General features: G+C 41.4%; 1 protein-coding gene across 1 annotated transcript; it reads right to left on the bottom strand.

Annotated features, from left to right (window-relative positions):
• Positions 1–9,684: 9,684 nt before the first annotated feature.
• LOC128367092 (zinc finger protein 250-like) lies at positions 9,685–22,363 on the bottom strand. Its single transcript, XM_053327897.1, has 6 exons — positions 21,898–22,363; positions 20,661–20,791; positions 15,902–16,851; positions 15,392–15,413; positions 12,008–12,071; positions 9,685–10,619 (listed from the first exon to the last, which is right to left on the bottom strand). Exons 1-6 carry the CDS (start codon positions 22,199–22,201, stop codon positions 9,685–9,687), a joined length of 2,406 nt encoding a protein of 801 aa, XP_053183872.1. The 5' UTR covers positions 22,202–22,363.
• Between the last annotated feature and the right edge of the window lie 305 nt (positions 22,364–22,668).

Genomic DNA, 22,668 nt, shown 5'->3' with positions numbered 1-22,668 from the left:
TATCATCAGCCGTTCCATCTACACGTACATGAGAGAGAAGGCTTTGCTACAGGCATTCTAGTACAAAAACATGGGTCTCACTACCGTCCTGTTGCGTACTATTCGTCTCGACTGACCCCTGTAGTCCTTGGTATGCCGGGTTGCCTGAGAGCGGTGGCTGCAGTTGCTATTCTGCTTGATAAATCCGCTCCCATTGTACTGGCTCATGACTGTGTCGTGCACGTTCCGCATGCAGTATTACACATTTTAAACACGTCAGCTACTCAACACATGACAGCAGCTAGACGTTCAGGTTATGAGGCAACCATCCTTTCCAGCCCACACATAACTTTAAAGCGCTCACCCCCCTTAAATCCAGCCACTCTCCTTCCACTGATTGACACAACTGAAATTGAGCATGATTGCATTGCTACTATTGATATGTGTACATCACCAAGGCCAGACCTATTGCAGACACCAATACCTAACTCTGAGATGATTCTTTACACTGATGGGTCAGCTAGCAGACCATCTGACAATGTTCACCTAGCGGGCTATGCAGTAGTAAATGATTGGGAGGTTTTAGAAGCACGAGCTCTGCCTCCTGGCACTTCAGCGCAGGCAGCAGAACTATATGCCCTCACTAGGGCCTGTATTATCGCTTCTGGTAAAACTGCCACCATCTACACTGATTCACGATATGCTTTTGGTGTAGCTCATGATTTCGGTCAATTATGGAAAATGAGAGGGTTTGTGTCATCGTCTGGCAGGCCATTACAACATCATGCGTTGGTAAATGACCTGCTAGACGCCATTATGCGCCCGTTCCAGCTTGCAATTGTGAAATGTGCTGCTCACAGTCAGGAAAATGATCCTGTTTCACGAGGAAATGCAATGGCTGATTTCGCAGCCAAACAAGCAGCAACTTCCTCTTCCTCCATGGTACGTCAGTGTGCCTCCACACAGCCTGTCCATCCATTTTCGCTACCCTCCGTTAATGATGTCGTGATGTTGCAAAATCACGCTGATGATAAGGAGCGTAGTCTTTGGTTGAGAAAAGGTTGTACAGTTGATGCGGAGTCTAGCTTGTGGCTCCACCCTGATGGTCGACCAGTTTGTCCTCGAGCTCTCCTACATGTTCTGGCACGTGTTACACACGGACCAGCACATGTCGGAAGAGGGGTGATCAATGATGTTATTCGCTCACAATGGTTTGCACCGGGTATCACACAGGTCTCACAAACTCTTGTTGAAAGTTGCTTGATATGCCAACAGACCAGAAAACAGAACAGCACTGTGCGACATGACCATTTAGAACCCCCATCAGGTCCATTTGTAAATATGCAAATAGATTTTGCACATATGCCCAGTTGTCAAGGCTACAAGTATTTGTTAGTCATAACTGATCGATTTTCAAAGTGGGTTGAATGCTTCCCAACCAGGAAAGAAGATGCCAGAACTGTTGTGAAGTGTCTTCTAAGGGAAGTAATCCCAAGATTCGGGGTGCCACAGGGAATAGATAGTGACAGAGGTCCAGCTTTTGTATCACACATCACAAAGGGACTGTCAGCTATTTTAGGATTCAAGTGGCAGTTACATGTTCCTTATCACCCACAAAGTTCAGGACAAGTTGAAAGGATGAATGCAACTATCAAAGAAAGACTGACTAAAACGGTAATGGCGACGGGTCTGAAATGGCCTGACGCCCTACCTCTGGTGTTGTATTCAATTCGAAGTGCACCAAACGCAACCACAGGACTTAGTCCTCATGAAGTGTTGATGGGGAGGCCAATGTCCACAGGGACAAGCCCCCCTTTAACTCCAAACAAAACTACCTTGCTCTGGACGGATGAGTTCATGACTGATTATGTGAAAAAACTAACTGAGATTTTGAGAAAATATCATTTGCAGGTATCCGAAAGGCTCCCCAAACCATCAGAGGAACCAATTCATCCTTTTAAGGAGGGTGACTATGTACTAATCAAATCTCTGGAAAAAGTGTCTTTGTCTCCTAGGTGGAAAGGACCGTACCAGGTGCTGCTGACAACCAGGACAGCATTAAAGGTTGAAGGAAAGGCAGAATGGATTCATGCCACAAGGTGCAGACTTGCCCCCCCAGCTGCCGGAGAGGATGTGCAGGTCAATTGCAGGTAATCAGACGATTACTCATATTTTCACTCCTGCTAGGTGAACTGGGCCAAGTTACAGGTCTGAAAGTTTCAGGAGATGGAGAGCAGGGAGGCTTCTCTGCTCATGATACAGTCGTAGTTACAGAGTCCTCAAAGAGGGGGTGCCCTCTGCGGGAGAGCCCTGGAGAAACAAACCAGGTAATAGACTCTGATTGCAAGGACGGAGTAATTCATTTTTTGAAGAAAAATGGCACATGAAACTGCATTAGGTATAAAGGAATTACATGTTAACCATGGGTTTAATTTTGGAGATTTTTCAGGTATCTTCGGACCATGGGGGTCCAACCTGATCAAGCTTTTGACTACACTGCTGGTCATCATTCTCCTCCTCATCCTCCTCTGTGCCTGTATGAGTTGGCTGATTAAGCTGATGGTGAAGAAGACCACTAAATCCGTCACTCAAGCACCCCAGGTGTGTACAACTGTTGACACAAATGTTAACAATAATGTGACAATGAGATATTATGATTATCGAGGCTTTGAGGAGTGGATACAGCGTCTTGGGCTGGATGACCTCTCCCTGGAGGATGATGACGAGGAGGAGGAGACCTCAGGTCTGTAAGCAAAAGTATTTAGTTTAATGAATCAGATAGTGGGAGGCGTGATGTGTCTGAGTGTTAAACTGAGGCAGATGCGTATCACCTGCTGTCTGCGGATGAAACTCAGAGGCTTCTGTGTGTTCATGTACTCCTTGTTTTATTTTCCTTTCAGGGTTTCATTGTTTTAACGATTCCAGATTTTATTGTGTGTTCCAAATTTCAAAATAACTATTAATCACTTTAATCATTTTTGTTTAATGAAGTACAGTTAAACATTTCTCTAGTTTGAATAAGCAGAATCATTTCTTTGTGTAGTTTATAGAGAATGTTGTATGTGATTTTGATTTCATAAATGTGTATTTGAATGCAATAAAAAAAGAAAAAAACAACTGCAACTGATGAAGAGGATGAAACGGATGTTGGATTCAAGGCCACCATGCTTCGAAAGTGCTAGTAACCTCTCCATGGTGGTGACCCTCGACTGTACGTTAAGTACATGGGTTGAAGACTCGTCAGTGCATAAATCAAATGTGTGACAATGATTAAAATTGTTAATGTGATTTAACTTTTCCTTTTCAGGGATGAAATGAGTATTTTGCTGTATTGCTGTAATCACATGTGTATGTATGTACCACCTTTCAAAGTGTAAGGTTTCCTAATAGGATAAGATAAGGTAAACCATAGGTCTTGTTACCTCCATACCATCGAGGCGTGGCCTTAAGTGCTTTGCTAGTCTAGGAGTAGTTAGCACAGGGTTCTTGTTTGCTTTTTCAGGATCTTTAGGGAAATATAGCTTCTGTGAGATAGGTGCATATGACTCATGACGTCTGTCCTGAGCTCCTTTTAATACTTCAGTATTATAGGGGTTCTTCATTCCTTTGAGGGTGAGCTTCACAACTGCCCTTGTTGGCCGGAAGGCAGAACTCATGTGTCATGTGACAGAATAGGCATGTGGTACATAAGAGGGGAATTGTTATGATTTGCATGAAATGTTTTTCAATGATTTTCATGAAATGTTTTAAATTCATTTTATTTTTCCCTAGGGACATTAATTGTAATGGAATGATGTTACTGTGTGAGTTTATGTTTTCAATACTATTTGATTGTCTTATGTGACTTTTGTGGATTTGTACGGTAGATGCTGCTTCTGTTCTGAGGTACTCCGTGGGTAGTCTTGCCACTGTAATGTCTAGAGTATGGGTAGTCAGTATTGATCTCCTGATCAATAAGAGGGGATTGTTAGGGAATTTTCCATCATTAATATGCACTGGGTCAAACTAGGCTTTGCGGTCATAAGCAAGGCCTCACCAAATGATAGGGTTTAGACACTGTCTCTGTGTGTCTGCTCCTTTTGGGGAAAACAGGAGCCATTTCTGATAGGGTTGCTATAGCAGCCGAGGTCAGATATGTGTTTGACTGTTTTCCCTGAATGGGGTTCGAGGCAGCTGCAGTCAAGAGTTTTGATATAGTGTTGAATGTAGGACAAAGGTCCTGAGTGTTGTCTAAGCAATGTTTTGTCTATAGACCAGTACACTAAATTCTGTATATTGTAGATGTGTTGGATCTGTCCATATTTGGGCATGACTCAACCTTGGGCATTATCTGTGTGGTTTAAAGTCTATCCCGGAGGAGAGAAGCTTCAGAATATGAAGGAAGCGTCAGTAGCATGTAATGTGTACTGATCATTCGCTCATTACTCCTTGGCCAAGAAAATAAACCTTTTTCAATACAAGACATCCTGGACTCCTGTCTACTCCCTCCATTGTTATATGGGCTGCATAATTAAAATCTCTATCAACTGGCGCTCAGCTTGCAAACCTGTTAACCAGAGAGCTCACCCTGCAGATATCCAGAGTGGTCATGTGGACAGATTCCACAACAGTTCTTGCATGGATCCAGTCGGACTCCTGCCGCTATAAGGTGTTTGCAGGAACCCGCATAGCGGAAATTCAGGAGTTAACTGATAGCCAGGCCTGGCGCTACGTGGAGACGTCAGAGAACCCCGCGGATGACCTCACACGAGGGAAATCACTGCAAGATCTCACTGGTGAGGATCGTTGGACCAGTGGACCCCCGTTCCTGTGGCTGCCACCCAACCAGTGGCCAGTGCACCCAATCACGACCAGTGAAGACATTACGGAGGAGCTACGAAAGCCTACAATGTGCTTGGTTGCTACGGTAATAGGCACCGACCATTCCTTGCCTGATGCCCAGCAGTTTAGTACCTACAGTGAACTGGTGAAGGCAACTGCAAAGTACCTTCACGAAGCGGCTCCTGACGCTAGTGAGACTCCTACAGCAGAGGAGTTTAAGGAGGCGGAACTCAGCATTCTACGGTCCGCTCAACGAGACAGCTTCCCTGAAGAAATCCAGTGCTTGGCAGCTGGAAAACAAGTCCCTTCCTCCAGCCGCTTAAACACGCTAGCTCCAGAATATGATGCATCTTTCCAGCTGATACGAGTAGGCGGTCGATTACGGCGCTGTCAAAATTTGGAGGATGATGTGATCCACCCTGTACTCCTTGACCCGAGACATGCTGTAACCAGAATGCTCATCCGACAGGTCGATCATGATCTGAAACATCCTGGTGCAGAGCGGCTCTTCGCGGAGCTGAGGAGGAAGTTCTGGATTCTCCGTGGCCATGAGGCTATAAGAAGAGAGCAGCGCTCATGTCCCGAGTGTCAGAGGTGGAGAGCCCAACCTGTCAACCCCAAGATGGCAGACTTGCCCCCTGCACGGCTCAGGCTACATCAACCAGCCTTCTTCTCAACTGGGATTGACTGTTTCGGTCCGGTGCAGGTTAAAGTTGGCCGTCGGAATGAGAAACGCTGGGGCTTGCTCTTTAAATGCCTCACAACGAGAGCAGTCCATATTGAAGTGCTTTCCAGCATCAACACTGACTCTTTCCTGATGGCCTTGAGGAGGTTCATATCACGTCGTGGGAAACCGTCGGAGTTGCACTCGGACCAGGGCACCAATTTCCGGGGTGGAAATAGAGAACTACAGGAAGCTTTCCAAGCCCTTCATCCTTCTCTCCAAACCCAGCTGGCAGAGTACCAGATCAAGTTCTGCTTCAACCCGCCTAGTGCGCCTCACTTTGGCGGTTCCTGGGAGCGGGAAATTAGGTTGATTAAAGCTGCCCTGACTGCTACCCTGGGCTCCCAAGTTGTCAGCGGAGAAGTGCTGACCACCGTCCTGATAGAGATTGAGGGCATTCTCAACTCCAAGCCCCTCGGCTACGTATCATCCGACGTAGCAGACCCAGACCTCACCCCCAATTTGTTGTTGATGGGGCGGCCAGACCCCTAACCCTAACCCTTACCTCAGGCAGTGTACCACGACTCAGAGCTGCTCAGTCGTCGCCAATGGAGGGCATGTCAGGTGTTGTCTGATCGCTTCTGGGCACGGTTCCTGCGCCACTATCTGCCCATGCTACAAACCCGGTCCAAGTGGCAGGCAGACACACCCCCTCTTCAGTTGGACACTGTCGTGATGATTGTCGACCCTCAACTGCCCAGAGCATTGTGGCCTGTGGGGAAAATCAGCAAAGTGTTCCCTGGTGCCGATGGTTTGGTTCGTACAGCGGAGAACAAAGTCAGGGACCGCACATATGTTCGACCGGTGAGCCGTCTCATCAGACTCCCTGCTGTACCGGAAGAGGATGAGCAGTGATGGACTGAGGACTGCAAATTTGCTGGGGGCTGCTGTTCTGAAGACTGTATGACAGAGCAGGTGATGAACACTGCCTGACCACTAGGGGCGCTGCCGCGCCCGGTAAAGCAGTGTGCTGCTGGATTTTGAGAGAGAGAGAAGTGGAGACAGTCGGGAGCAGTGTTATTTTGTACATAAAGTGGACAAAGTTGTTGCTCTGAATTAGTTGGTTGTTATTTGATGTGCGTCCAGAGAAATGTGAGTTGAGTTATGTTTGATTACCAAATGCATTCAATTGTTGTGCTGCTACCTGTTACCGGTTAGATTCAAGTTTATATCTGGTGCTAATGAGCGTGTCTTGGTAATGATTAAGGGTGCTAATTATCAACAGTAATGACACGAACGGTCATTTATTTTATATTATACCGTCTCTTTTCTTTCTCACTTATCTTTATGTGATATACACATAATTCTGGTGATTGTGTATGTTAGATTTAATTTGCTTGAGGAACCAATTGAGATGCTAAAGATAATTATTATTATTATTATTATTGTGTATTTTGTTATTAATGGTTATTATTATTTCTGCTTATTTCAGAACCACACACACACATACACACCTGAACAACCATCTTTGTAAGGGTGACTTTCAGTTGAATTAAAGCGCCATAACCTGATCAACTGTCTCATCCTTGTCTTGGGGGAACCTTGTGAGCTGCGTTCTGACCGACGCACATTTTGCGATTGCGATACAGAGAAGCCAGTCATCTTTCTATGAGACTCTTTATTACAGCACGTCTTCTGAACACAATCAGCTGAAGGAGAGTAAGACCGCTCTATTCCTACATGACACTTTAGGCTCCAATGACAAATTAAAAGGGAATCTGTTCAGTATATGATTTATGAGGAATTCAAAGAAAAGTAAAAAGTGTGACTAACCACCCCCTTCTCCCCTATTCCTGCTTCTTGAGCTGGAGAACATACTCTTAAATGTAGAGAGGGTGTCTGCCCCCCGGACCAAATCTGGAAGATGGTTCCACAGGAGAGGAGCCTGATAGCTGAAGACTCTGCCTCCCATTCTACTTTTAGAGATACTAGGAACCACAAGTAGACCTGCATGCTGGGAGCGCAGTGTTCTAGTAGGTACATAAGGTACTATAAGCTCTTTAAGATATGATGGAGCCTGACCATTGAGCGCTTTGAAGGTGAGGAGAAGGATTTTGAATTCTATTCTGAATTTTACGGGAAGTCAATGCAGTGAAGCCAAGATGGGAGTAATATGATCTCTCTTTCTAGTTTTTGTCAGAACACAAGCAGCTGCATTCTGGACCAGCTGGAGAGTCTTTAGAGACTTGTTAGGACAGCCTGATAATAATGAATTACAGTAGTCCAGCCTAGAAGTAACAAATGCATGGACTAGTTTTGCAATATTACGTAGATGAAAGAAGGCAGTCATTGAAATTTGTTTTATGTGGTAATTAAAGGACAGATCCTGATCAAATATAACTCCTAGGTTCCTTACAGTGGTGCTGGAGGCCAGAATAATGCCATCCAGAGTAGTTATGTCATTTGATAATGAATTTCTAAGGTGTTTAGAGCCAAGCACAATAACTTCAGTTTTTTTCTGAGTTTAATAACAGGAAGTTGCAGGTCATCCAGGCCTTTATGTCCTTAATGCATGTCTGTAGTTTAGTTAATTGGTTAATTTCATTTGGCTTTATTGATAGATATAATTGAGTATCATCTGCATAGCAATTAACATTTATAAAGTGATTCCGGAAAATGTTTCCTAAAGGAAACATATATAAGGAGAATAGTATTGGTCCAAGCACTGAGCCTTGAGGAACACCATGTCTAACTTTTGTTTGCATGGAGGATTTATCATTCTATCAGATAAATATGATTTAAACCATTTTAATGCTGTTCCTTTAATACCAATCAAATGTTCAAGTCTCTGCAACAGGACTTGATGATCAATAGTGTCAAAGGCAGCACTAAGATCAAACAGAACAAGGACAGAGAGAAGTCCATGAGGTTAAAAGGTCATTTGTAACTTTTACTAGTGCAGTCTCTGTGCTATGATGAGCTCTAAATCCAGACTGAAAATTCTCAAATAAACTGTTACTATGTAGAAAGTTACACAGCTGATTAGCAACTGTTTTCTCAAGGATCTTGGAGAGAAAGGGAAGGTTCGATATCGGCCTATAGTTGGTTAGAACCTCTGAATCAAGGGTAGGCTTTTTAAGAAGTGGTTTAATTACAGCTACCTTAAAGGACTGTAGTACACAACCTGTCACCAAAGACAGATTAATCATATCTAATAAGGAAGTGTTAACTGAGGGGAATACTTCCTTACGCAGCCTAGTTGGAATCGGGTCTAAGAAACAAGTTGATGGTTTGGATGAAGTAATCATTGATCATTGGATATTTTCTGGTAGTAGCTTTAGTCAATCACACTGCCATCTTTAACAGTCAGACTCCCCCTGATGTCCATAAGATGCTTCTACTTCCTGGCTGGCTCCAAAATAGTTAAGTGATAGCAGTTTTCAATGAGTACAGAGAAAGTTTTGCCTCAGCTGATGAATGTGCACACAGTCTTCCAGTGTCAAATGCTGCACATACATTATTTTACACAGTGATGCTCAAACATCCAATTGTAGGACTAAATGAATGTAGGTGGAGTTTAAGTTTTCACTTTGCCAGTTAGCTGAGTTAGCCGCCGAACTAGCTGCCGAGTTAGCAGTAGAAAGCTCTCAGACGTAGCGTCCATGTTTTGGGTAGAGGTGGTGACTTTGATTGACAGGTGACACTTGGTAGGGGGCGGGGTTTCTGCTCACATACTTGCGTCCTTCATGTTAGCATGGATGTTAACCAATACATCCACCAGGGGGCAGCCCAGAGTCAAAAGTTTATGACAACAAACAACAAACTCAAAAACAAACATGGCGACTGTGGAGGAGACATCTTGCATAAAAGACAAAAACAATGTGTTGTTGTATGTTTAAAGTTTTAACCAACTCGCACAACCTTTGCTCAAAAAGTTTGAGTAGTTCTGCCATTGTTATTTCTTCTTCATGTCTCACTAGAGCTACGTATCAAGTAGTGACAGCAACACTGCTCCCCCATGGTTTTCCAGTGGTACTGCTCCGTTTGGTCCGTATCCGCAAGCTTTATGGAAACGTGCAGAAATACGGACGAAAAGAACGTGGAGCACGGACAGAAGGCTCTTTCCGTATCTGTATCCGTATTTAACGTTGAGCATAAATGGGCCTTTAGGGGTCTATGAGCCTTAGAGGGTTACATCATATAGAAGTGAATCCAGCTTGTTACTTGGTGGTGTGAAGAGCTTGGTGCCTGATTAGGTTGCTAAGAAAGGAAAAGTTCTTGCCACACTTGGAACAGTGAAACCTCTTCTCCCCAGTATGGACACTCTGGTGGACCTTCAGGTTGGTGGAGGTGGAGAACTGCTTGCCACATTGGGGGCAGGGGAACGGTCTCTCCCCTGTGTGAACCATCTGGTGGCGCTTAAGGCTGCAGAACTGGCCGAAGCTCTTCCCACACTGGACACACTGGTACGGCTTCTCCCCTGTGTGTACGCGCTCATGGATGCGTAGCTGGCATTGATGAGCATAGCGGCGTGAGCAGAAGGTGCAAGCATAAGGGAGGCAGGGCTGCTGCTGCACTGAGTCACACTCTCCATTCTGACTGCAAGTTGGTTGATAAAGCTGGTTTTGATTAGAGAAGGTTTCCGTTTGCTGAACTCCACACCAAGAATTTTTTGAATGCGTTTGTTGTTGGGAGTCCACTGTCCCCGTGGTAACAGGGGGGTTGTTAAAGATAGAGACGTGATTACTGTAGGCTCTGTTACCTTCAAACATCACCTCAGTGTGTGGCTCCTTGATCTGAATACATAGCAGTGGTTGACACGTTGACCTCTCACTGGCATTGTTCTGATCTTCTTCAGCTCCATCATGGCCGCCTCGTACAAGTGCCATCGCAACACTGCAGCTGTCCTCCACTTCACGTGGAAGTGAGGTGCTGAGAATTTCTTGGAACATAGATGCAGAACTTGTCTGACCAGTTTTGGAAACAGTAGTGACACTGGAGGTGGGGTTTGCTCTTACTCGGCTCAATGATGACCTTCTTGATATGGTTTGTGGTAACAACATGGAACAAGATGGCTGCTCCATAGCTTCAGTCTCACTGCTCTCCTGCCACTCCAGCAGCATTTGAGAAGGACTATGTTTCTCTGCAGTGCTACCTGATGAGATGACAGCAAAGGAAAAAAATTAAGGAACATACAAGCTGTGTGTGTCATCAGCAGTTTATGTTGAGAACTGTGAGAAAATACTGGAAGGCATAATAATAATGATAATAATAATACCTTTAATTTGAGAAGAGAGATCAGAATGATGATCAAATACTAGTAATAATAGAAAAGCAGAGTCACACATGATGACACCAACACAGATCTAAAAAAGCTACAGGTGAAATACCTGAGCTGGTTATGTTAGGCACAGTTAAAGGCGCTTGGTTAGTGTGTGCCACATAATTGCAGCATCCCTGGTTTGAATCCGAAATGGGATCTTTACTACAGGTCATTCCCCTTGCTCTCTCCGTTTCCAGTTGGCATCTATAACACTGCTGTTCTTACAAATAAAGGCAAAAATGCCCCAAGATAAATGTTTAAAAAAGGAGTTCTGTAATATACAATATTAATACCTTATAAAAAATCATCAGGATTTTAAAATCAATTCTGCAGCTACCAGGCAGCCACTTTAGGGAGGACAGAATGGGAGAAATGCGCTCCCTCTTTTTTTAATCATTTTGGATACCAAAGTTACAATAATCAAGGTGGGATGATATGAAGGCACAGATGACTTTCTCCAGGTCACAATTTCAAAGAATTGATCTGAGTTTAGAGATGATGTGTAGCTTGTCGAATTTCAATCCTGAATCTAATATGACTCCAGGATTCTCCAAGTCATACATACATAGACTAGATAGGGAATATTGTTTGGCACTTATGTTAACACAACATATATATGTTAAAACATATATATATATATCTATATATATATATATATATATATATATATATATATATATATATATATATATAGATATATATAGATATTATATGTGTGTATATATATATTTTATTTTTGTCCACTTTATTTTAAAAAGTAGAATATCTTATCATTCTATAGTTTTATCTTCTCATTTTTATTTGTTTATTTCTTTTGGCTTTTGGTCTCTTTCTTAACCTAATTGTAGTCCAGCTTTTATTAAATATCTTCTATTTGACCTTTCTTTTGTCCTTTAATCTATTCTAACCTAATGTTTTACTATTTTACTTTTATTATTAATTTCCACTTATTTAATTTACATTTTTGATCATTTTCATTTTTTTTCTCTTGCATGCATTGATCTCCAGTATTGTCTTTAAATTGTTCTTTGTTTTATTCCTTTTTTAAAATGATCATTATTGTTGTTATTTTTCTTTTTAATTGTCATTTGTTCTGTCTTATTATCAGCTTGTCAATCAAATAACTGTAAAGCACAAAGATTGATACACTGTAGTAAAGATAAAAGCACTTTCACAGCCATTTAATGTATGAAGTGTTTGACAGGAAAACAAATGGATACCTTGCACTTCATCCATCTTTTCCTCCTTGCTCTGAGGGCTGCTGGTGTTCAGACATCCTTGGCCCTGGAAAGAGGAGGGAGGTGTTTAGGAAGTTATGAGATGAGTCCTCCAGTCAACAGATAACAGAGAACAGCAGTACAGTAGTATTGTTTATTGAGTTATTAGGCTGCTGTTTATGCAGTTTATTGCTAAATATGAGATAGGATGCAACATGCTCATAATTAAATAAATGAGAAATGTCAATAATTTAGCTGAATAAATCACAGATGGAGCCTTCTAATAATATTACAAAAATCAAACAGTAAACCTTTGAAAATATGGTTTATTGGCATATTTACAATTGGTATGGATCCATGAGAACATACTTATGTGTGAATGAATCTCTGTTATTCAAAATCATTTTAAATTAGAAGTTCATGACAAAGAATCCAAACACCTGATTCCATTCTTCCCAGTGGATCGCTCCATTACTAAATACACACTAAAACTGAATTAGTGCTGCCATGGTAACCAATCTGTCATGTAAGGAGCAGTGAAGCATGCTGGATCTGAGCTGGGACAAATGCTAATGACAGGCTATCTTTATCTGCCTGTCTGGACTTCACACTGTACTGAAGTGATGGGTGATTCTACTCAATATGAAATATAATCATGTTTCTTGGTGTAGATGCTCTTCTAGAGGTGCAACAGTTAAACTACAACACTAGTCTAACACTTTAGTTAGCTAAAAAGAAATATGCATGAATGTAATAAAAGTGTTTTTTGCTTTATTATGTGGTCTGTACTGTTCACTTCTGTTTAGCAGCTGGTGAATCAAGCTGCTTCTGATGTAATTATTGATGGCAATTAGTTTCAAATTATTTTGTATCATTAAATCATTTTTTTGTTTTCTACCTTGTATCATTTAAATTCAATTAAATAGTTAATAATATATCATATTTTTTAATTTAGTTCTTCTTTTAGCTTAGTTTGGTTTGCAAAACTGCCCTACTACTACATAGCAGCAGGCTCTGTCTCTGCCTGTTTACTGGTGTTTGCTTCATTATCCTGTAATCTCATCAACCCTCAACTTTAAACACCCTGAACATCTATTCTCACTATCACTATAAGTAATTATGTACACAAACATTTCATGCTTCATCACAAACACATACTGTATATGATGAGAAGACTCTGAGATGATATTACTCATCATATACAGTAAATAGTAGTTTACCACTGAATGGAGTTACATTTCAAAGAAAGATGCATTTTGGGGTCTTTGTTTTTGTTCTTGCTTTTCTCAGCACTAGTCAGATCTTAGCTGGTTATTGAGTTGATTTTTCTGACTTAAACCTTCACTATTGTGTATTTTATCATGATTGTTTAATAATATATATCTAAACAATCTGACAGCAAATTATCTGATGTTTATTAGATTGAAGTTTGGGGCTATGGATCAATCATTTTCATTATTATTATAAATCTACTTTCAATTTTCTCGATTGATTAGTTGTTGGTTAATAACATTTCATGAAATAATGAAAAATGTCCATTAGTTTCAGTTTTTCACAGAGACCATGGTGAGGTCTTCAAACTTTGTGCACATTTGTTTTCCAAAACTCAAGCATATCATATTTACTATCATAAAAGACAGGCAAATATTATTTAAAATATGTACTACAAGCCCTACCAGGCCTAAACTGCCAACGGGTCTATGCATCTGGGATTTAAAGCTGTTTCCTGAATTTGAATGTGTTATTCAAGTGGTGTAGCTACTTAAGGTCAGTGTGCAGTGGGTGTGCGGTCGAGAAAGAGAGAGAGCAACTGACACTCTGCTCACACACATCAGGGCTTCAGGACTGACCTAAATAAAAATAAAAGTATATCAAATTTTAGAACAAACCCATGAAATCATCAGGTAAATTCTAATGTTATTTGACCCTAAACAAAGAGTTCATGGTGGGAGAGTACCTGACCCTAACCCTGACCCTAACCCAGAGAGGCCAAGCTGCGGTTCATTTGTTATGAGACAGAATCTCACTTCCTACTACTCTGAGACAATGGAAGGATTTGGGAGAGGGTTTCTTTGAAATCATCAGAAACTGTCCTGTCTATATGGGAAGAAAAGTCAGTGTGTGGAAACAGCTGCATGAATATACTCTATAGTAAATGAGCGATTACATCTTTCATTATATTGTATTCCATAAGATTGTTGATTTCAATATTGTATATTATTTGCTAATGATAAAATATTTGCACTGCTTTGGTAATATATGTTTCTGATCTGATTTAAATTAGTGAGACTTGTAAAAAACAACAGATGCTATGAGAGAGACATGCAGCATACTGAGCGAGTCACATCATTAAAACATCACTGAATATGATGGACAATGTATTGTACTGTGATTATTTTTATAATATAAATAATATTGTTGTATTACCTTAATTGAACTGTTTCTATGCTTTGGCAACATGGAGACTTTACATATTCCAGCCCATGTCAGTACGATATGATGTGACTATAGTACAGTTACACACACACACACACAGTCCAATATTATTCATCTATAAATGTGTTACATACACACATGCAGTGGTTTACGGACTAATTATGAAGTTAGACTGGCTAAACCAATCTACAGTCATCAAACAATCATACACACACACAAAGAAAAGCACACACACAAACAAACAGACGCACACAAAACACATGTTTTATGTTTTCTGCAATTGTCTTTTTATTTATTCATTGATTTATTGTATTGAATGTATTGTATTATTCTAGACCCTTGGCAAAACTGTTTATCTGACACTGGAGGAGAGAAAGAGAGAGAGACAGAGAAAGTGTTACTGTGTGTGTGTGTGTGTGTGTGTGTGTGTGTGTGTGTGTGTGTGTGTGTGTGTGTGTGTGTGTGTGACGGTGAGGCAACCAGAGCAACCCACATGCCATCCAGACAGAGACTGAGCAGATACAAAATAGGAGAGTTTCTGCCAAAAACAAGCAGTGACCCGGTAATAAATCACGTGCACAGTGATTGCATGTTTAGTTATTGTGTGTTTTGAAGGTGATCTACTAAGAATAACTGTGTAAATGAAAACAGGAGCAACAGGAACAGACAGCAGTATTTAAATGAGGGTTTTGTGTCTTAATGGAGAGTTTGGACGAGCAGAAAGCTGCAAGAACAAAATGAAATGTGATCTGGTTCTAGTGGAAGAGGTTAACTAATATACTGAGTATTTGTGACAAAGTCAATGCTGTTAGTAAAACCAAAAATATTCAACTCCAAAAATATTAACACAGGTGGACAAAATCTGTCCTGTGTGTATCCTGTCACTGTGCCTCCGTCTCGTCTCTCTACAGTAACAGCAGTCATCTGTGCACAGTAACAGCTGGTTAATACCTGCCCTTCAAAGGTAGCGTACCTTCAAGTTTGGTAAATCACAAAGCGTGTGCTAAATAACATATTTACATTTTCTCCTCCCTGCATTTTGCACACTGTGGTTAAAACGCCTCATATTACATATTCATTATGACAAACTGCGTTAGTAGATCAGCTTGCACATTTTTTGCAGGTGATGTCATGTTTGCACACGTTTTTACACCTTTAGTACATCAAACCCATAGTATTTCACAAATTAATAGTTTTTTTTTGGACGGATGTGGGAACTGAAAATTATTTAAATGATTTCTGTGATTAACTGATACTGAACTGACTAATTTTTTCACCTCAATGTGATTTTGATTCTTGGGATTTTCTCTCAGTCATCTCGCACATCTTGTGCTGTTTTTAATGAACAATGGAGCACTCTGAAAAATAAGTCTCAACTGGTATAAAAAGTCAAGCAGTAAGTCTTGTGTAAAATTGTCTTCAGAAAAACAGGCTGTAAAACTTCATGTGTGTGATCAGTGCTGGATCTTCTGGTGTCTCTTCAGGTTGCTGGGATGGGAGAAGCGGCGGTTGCAGATGGAGCAGCTGAAAGGCCTCTCGCCTGTGTGCACGTTGCGGTGGATGTCCAGTTGGCTCTGGCACACGAAGCTCTTGCCACACACCTGACAGGTGTAGGGTTTCTCCCTGGTGTGCCTGGCCATGTGCTTCTGCAGGTCAGACTCCAGGAAGAAACGCTTGATGCAGCTGGTGCAGCCATATGGCCGCTCCATGGTGACAGCGTGGTAGAAGGCCAGGTGGAGGTTGCTGGAAGGTTTCTGGTAGCTGTGGCTGGGCTGGCTGGCAGAGTGGTGCAGAGCAATGCTGGAAGAGTTGGCCTGGTGGACTGTGTGTGAATCACTGGAGGTAGTTACTGGAGTATCATGACAAGGGAAAACAGACGCTGCCACAGGCACTGAACTCTGTCCTGCTGATTCCAGCTCAACACACTGAATCATGGGTGTTGCAGTTTGATCATGTCTGTCTCTCCCTCTGTCTGCTTTTCTGTTGCTAGGGTCTAAAGCTATGTTCCCTCCATCTGACCACTCACACTCCTCTGCCTCTCTGTCTAACGTTCCCTCTCCATCTATGACTATCACCTCTGAGACAGCGTCATTATATTTCCTGCCATCATCACAGGAAGTCAGAGTGTCTGAGCTTGCAGGTGGCTGACTGTCCCCTGCTCTGACATCACCTTGAGTTAACTCCAGCTGGGGATTGTGGGTAGTGTTGCTGCTGCTGCTGCTGCTGTCTGTTTCAGCTGTCTTGCCGACAACAAACGTGACGATGTTGGATCCACTGACCTCCATTTCTCTGTGCTGTCTGGCTGGCCGGGGGTCACTGGAGTCCTGGTCGTCGGGGGCGACGTTTGCGATGCTCTCAAATGCTCCCTCCACCTTCACAATCAGTAGCTCCTCCTCCTCAGGTTCTGCTGACTTTAAGGACAAACAGAGAGGAGCATTAACAGTTATGTCCACAATGTTCACATTTTGAGTACTGAGGACTGATGATGAGGTTGATTATTTCTGCCTACAATAATCTGATTATAATACAACATATGGACAATGAGACCCACATGCTGTACTTAACACATCCCTCTATCAGGTTGCTGACAGTGTGTTGAAGAGCTACAGACTGGATACCTAGGAGTGTGTCTGTGACCACTATGGGTCAAATGATCTATGCATTTGTATAAAACACAGTGGGCCAGATAAGCTTAACATGTTACTTACTTGAGAAAAGAAAGAAAATAATAACATACATAGTACAATGATAGAGATATACTGCATGTGTAATAAATCACAGGGTTCCCACACCGAGTCTAACCCTGAGCTCTGAGTCTAACCCTGAGCTCTGAGTCTAACCCTGAGCTCTGAGTCTAACCCTGAACTATGAGTTGACTTACTCCGAGATGAAAAACTCTGACTATCCGGTTCCACAACAGCTGATCTGAATTACTTCTATCAACTCTGAGTATGTTCACTTTGATTTTATTCATAGTTGACGTAGGCTATTAAACAAAGTATATATTCATTCTATGACTATTTCAACATGTAGTAATTTAAACCCCCAACAGAAACATATGTCCTCTCATCTAATATCCTGCTTAATAGATTAACATTTTACACTATTTTAACACTTTTATTTAACACATTTTTACTAATTATAAATATTGGAGTCATTGATTTTAAGACTAAAATGTGACACTCAATCATTTCTTAACATTCTCCAGAGAATGTTAAGAAATGATTGAGTGTAATGAACAGTGATACATTCTAACAGATATTCATCTCAGAATAAAAGCACATCCAACTCAGCCCTAAAATCCTCTCCCAACATAAGGCATTGTGAATTGTGATTAATTCTGCCTCGATATCTATCAGATTTGGAAGAAACGGACAAACCATGTCTGGCAGCTTGCTTCAGGTAAGAGGAGACAGGTAGAAACTCTCACAGAGTCAGTTACCATGGTGACTGACTCAGAGTTTCAGTTACCTCTCTTTCTAGGACGGATAACACAGAATTTAAGAATATATATATTTACAGAATATAAATACAGACTGGTTGATTGATTGAAAATGCTCACAGTGACAACCTTTCACTCAATGGAGGAACAGGTTTTATATCAGTCACTCTCTGTCCTTTTTTAACACTATTGGCGCTTTTCCGCTACACAGTTCCAGCACGACTCGACTCGCCTCGGCTCGTTTTTTTTTTTGTGTTTCCACTAGGGATAGTACCTGGTACCTGGTACTTTTTTAGTACCTGCTCTGCTGAGGTTCCAAGCGAGCCGAGCCGATACTAAATGTGACGTCAACAGACTGCCGGCCACTGATTGGTCAGAAGAGTTGTCGCTGGAAGAGTCATGAGCCAACCCCCACAAGAATCAAACCCGGCATTTTTAAATACCGGCAGCAGTGTTACAGTCATATGGCTCAGTTTTCTTGCTTTGTGCGTGACAGAAAGCCACATACAGCAGCAAGTACACCATCGCCTCCATGTCCTCCATTGTTTATGTGTTTGTGTTGCATATAAAACAAAGTCACGGCAGTATCACAGAGCCGTGCTATGACGACCCCACCAACGTTGAGTAGGTACCTTTTTGTAATGGAAAAGGTCGTTCCTGGAACCGTGTCGAGTCGAGCCGAGTAGTGCTGGAACTGTGTAGTGGAAAAGCACCATATGATGGTTAAAAACTAAAGCTACATTAAAGTGAGAGTAGTGTTTGCTGCCAGTGACTCATCACTTTATCACAACATACTTTAATATTAAGTTTATTAGTAATATTAAGGTAACTGAGTGCACTGAGGCTAAACACACACTATGAGACACTGCTACAAAAGTTAAACATTTCATGTCATGTTATGGTCTCTTTAACCATGACAATGCAGCACTTACGAGACAATGCTAACAAAGTAAAACAACACTGTTAGCCAGCACTTAGTCAATGCCATCCATAGCTTTAACCCTGGCATCACATTCATTATTATCAAACTGCCTCAAAAATGACTAACACACATTTGAAGCATTGCTCCTGACCAGCGAATCACAAACCTTAAACCTTTGCAGGCAAGAACAACATGCTAATCACTTTAACATGATTCAACAAGAAAGCAATGTTAATCTATAAACTAGCCAGCAGTGACTGATATTTACATTTGAAGCATAATGTAACTACTTTTGGAGCCTGCAGGTGAGCTGGGGGCGCATTCTAAATTCCCTCGTCCATAAACACACGTCACCATTTGAATTTTAATATGATCATTAACATCACGTAGCCCTGCTGTCACTGTCATCTGTTTGGGGGAATTCTGATAGGAAATGCTTAAATCATTTTCCAGGACATTTTGCCATGTGTTTTCCATGACTGGAGAACTGCTCAACTGTTTTCCAGGTTTTCCAGAGACACATGGAACCCTGATCCAGGAGAACACATGTGATTGATCTGCAGCACCACATCCTTCCAGCTTCCTATAAACTGTGCATACAAGTCCATCAATTACAACATAAATGGAAGAAAAAAAGTCAATCAAACATTTCATTTGAAACAAACAGTTCAGTTGTTACTGATATTGACCAGGAACAACAGTAAGGTCAGGTTGTCCCATTTTAGCAGCAAATCAAAGTTCATTTAAAGTGTCTGGTTTCATATCTCTGGATTTCTCTCTAGCACTAAATATTTATGACTAATGGCCAGAGTTCAGATCAATGATTGACAACAGAACAGTTTCAGTATGTTGCAGTGGTGTGAACTGATTAGTTGATAGAGGTCAATCAGGAAGCAGCACAGGGCATGGTGATAATACTACCTTGGCTTGGACCACACTGCCTACCTCTACCTCAGCAGTGCATGCATGCTGCAACTAGTCATCAATTATTGAAACGATTCATCCACTAATCAGATCAGTAGCGGCTCTGGCTTGTAAGGCGACCCGTTATATACAAATAACAACCCTAAATACCAAAACAATATACAATCATGAATACCAAAAATGAAGTACGAAGAATAGAAATCATAATATGCTATCCTAGCATATAAATATATGTGAGTTATTTCAATTATTACACTTATAAATCAATATAACCATCCTGCAGCAGTCTTAATCAAGAGTCAAGACTAAACCAGTTCACAAGACTGATTTTACATTATTCTTAATGATTTTACTCACAGCCCAGAAAAAATACAACAATGTGTCTGTGAAACGACAGATTCACAGTATGACCTGTGGTTTATTTGGTGTGACTGGTTTTCCATCAATTTCTGTCAACAACTTCGACTAATAATTGCCTCCCTAGTGTTCACACATACAGCTGCCAGCCCTGTCTTTCAACATAGAGTTTGACTCTGATAATGTCCATCAATAATGAAATGTTTCAGATCATTTCATTATAAATCTCATTTATATTTAGTTGAGATAAAATAAAGTTCAGCAGCGTGTGGTCAACTGTGAAATATGTGTGTGATTGGGACTACTTCTATGTTCTATGTCAGCCACATACACTCCTCACACAGGACAGGGTTTTTATTGATTATATTGAAAATCCCTCCAAATGAAACCAAGGTCTTCAAACAAGCCAAACACACAATAAACCTAAATTGACAACAAATAAGTGTCAGTAAGGAAACAACACTAAACAACAGCAAATCTCAGTCTGGAAGCAGGTCAAACTAAAAGACAAAGATTTCACAGGATAGCTTTAATGAAAATGTCTTTTAGTGGTTACTGTACTGTGGAGTAGCTACCTCTATTTTAGTGGTGGTCACAACCTCCTGATCTGGGTCCTGGTCCAGGTTGATGGACTGGCTCTTCTGCAAAGATTGCTGAGACGCTGGCCCTCTGCTTAGAGGCCTGGTCCTGCCCTGAAGAGCCGGGCCTGTTAGAAGAGGAGAACAATGATGGGCCATTAATTCAACTCAACTCTAGAGAACATTCTATGAACATGACACATTGTTATCTATCTGGTGAAAATGTACCATTTGTGTTGTGTTGTGTCTGCCCAGTGACACTGGCTGAAGTATTCTGCATTGTTTGACACTTTGTTAAACTCTTGTATTACAGCAGGTTTACAAAGTGCTACAACCCCAACTAGTTAAGAGCCTGGTGTATCGCAGCCGACTGTTAAGGTAAACGGCTCTTTTGTGCCGTGTCGTTTTTCAGCTATTCTTTAAATATTATTACTGTTTATTAGTTTTCTTTACAGCGTGTCGCTAAGGTTTTGTATTGTTTTTCATTTGCAGTTTCACTCGTGGTATTACTACTAAATCTAAAGAAATAAAGGGAGCAAGACGCTCCGATCCTGGCTCAAGTGTACCTGAGTTTGGTTGACTGTTAAACTGTGTTAACGTACACAAAGCACACAACACACAGGGAGAACAGTACAGTCACCATTGAGTGTTTCTACCAGCTGATATAAACTCTTCTGTCTGGAATTTTAGAATGTAGGGAAATTTGAACTAGGGCTGAACATCTCAAATGAATTATTTGAATTGATTACTTGAAAAATGTGTTTCTGTACAATATACAATTGTTACATCGTACAGTCACGTTACAATATACGCAAACATTTAACTTTTAGCCAAAAAATGTATAAACTGCTTTGGGTCATGACAGACCCGTAAACTTTGACGTCACGTGATTTGCTACACAACATGAGCACCTGCTGCAGGTTCCGGTGGCGAGCTGTCTCTCACTCTGTCACTGTCAACTTAATGTCACCTCTATTTTGTCAGTGCTATACATATACTACATTCAACGCTGTGTATTGGAGTGGAGGAATAATATATATCTCAGAGATGGATCAAAACCACTACTCCAGATGAGAAAATGTATTTGTAATTTGGGTCAATTGGTCCTTTAAAGTTGAGGATGAAATTACATAATTATACATTTGTTTATAATCGCGATGTAACCGATGTAACCAGAAAACCAACGCACCAATGAACATATTCGGAAAAGTTAGTGGAGTGTGGTTTTCCATACCTGCCAGAGTAGCCCTATCCTGCCGGGTATGAAGGCGAACCCCGAGGAAGCGGCTGTTGCTGGAGCTCTCCGTTCCCCTCACTCTCTCCGCTCGGTACCGGGCGATCTGCAGCTCCAACAGTTTGATTTTCCGCCGCAGAAACTCGTTCTCCTTCTGACTCCGGGACATTTCCAGATGGACCACGGCGTATCCGTCGTCCACAACTTTGCAAATTTCTGCGACGGCGGAGTTAGCTAATATCTCCATGATGGAGGCTATCTGAGAATGGAAGTCCATGGCAGTCGACATTGTCATTGCGAGCATAAACAGTCAATCTCTTTGTTGAAGAAACGGGCGTTTGTCCAAAAGACACTGATGGGAATTTAAAAAAAAAACCCCTTGCCACGCTACCTAAAATGCATAACTGACTGGTTATACTTGTAAAGAATAAAAAAGAAAAACTTCACCCTGGCTGCGGAGTCTTTGTTTTTGATATATAGGAAGCACAAATTGTGCCATTTCTTCCTAGCAGGAACTATGGATACAGCAAAACAGCGCCCCCTAGATCCAAAGCGGTCCTGCAACACAGCACACACACACCTCACACTTTGCGGTACATACAATGTCGCTGAGCACCCAAAGAAGTGCAGTGTCGAGGGTGAAGGTGTCTTGAAATGATTTGCTTATTATACCACATACGACAGTCTGGGCTTTCTACCCCTTTTTTTCCTTTGACTATATTATCTTAAGTTTTTTTTTCAGAACATTTACACCCAACGAGTTAGATGGAC

This window comes from Scomber japonicus, chromosome 2 (genome assembly GCF_027409825.1).
Source record: "Scomber japonicus isolate fScoJap1 chromosome 2, fScoJap1.pri, whole genome shotgun sequence".
NCBI classification, from domain to species: Eukaryota; Metazoa; Chordata; class Actinopteri; order Scombriformes; family Scombridae; genus Scomber; species Scomber japonicus.
The sequence above is the reverse complement of the archived record's forward strand: the minus strand, read 5'-3'. Positions and strand labels throughout refer to the sequence as shown.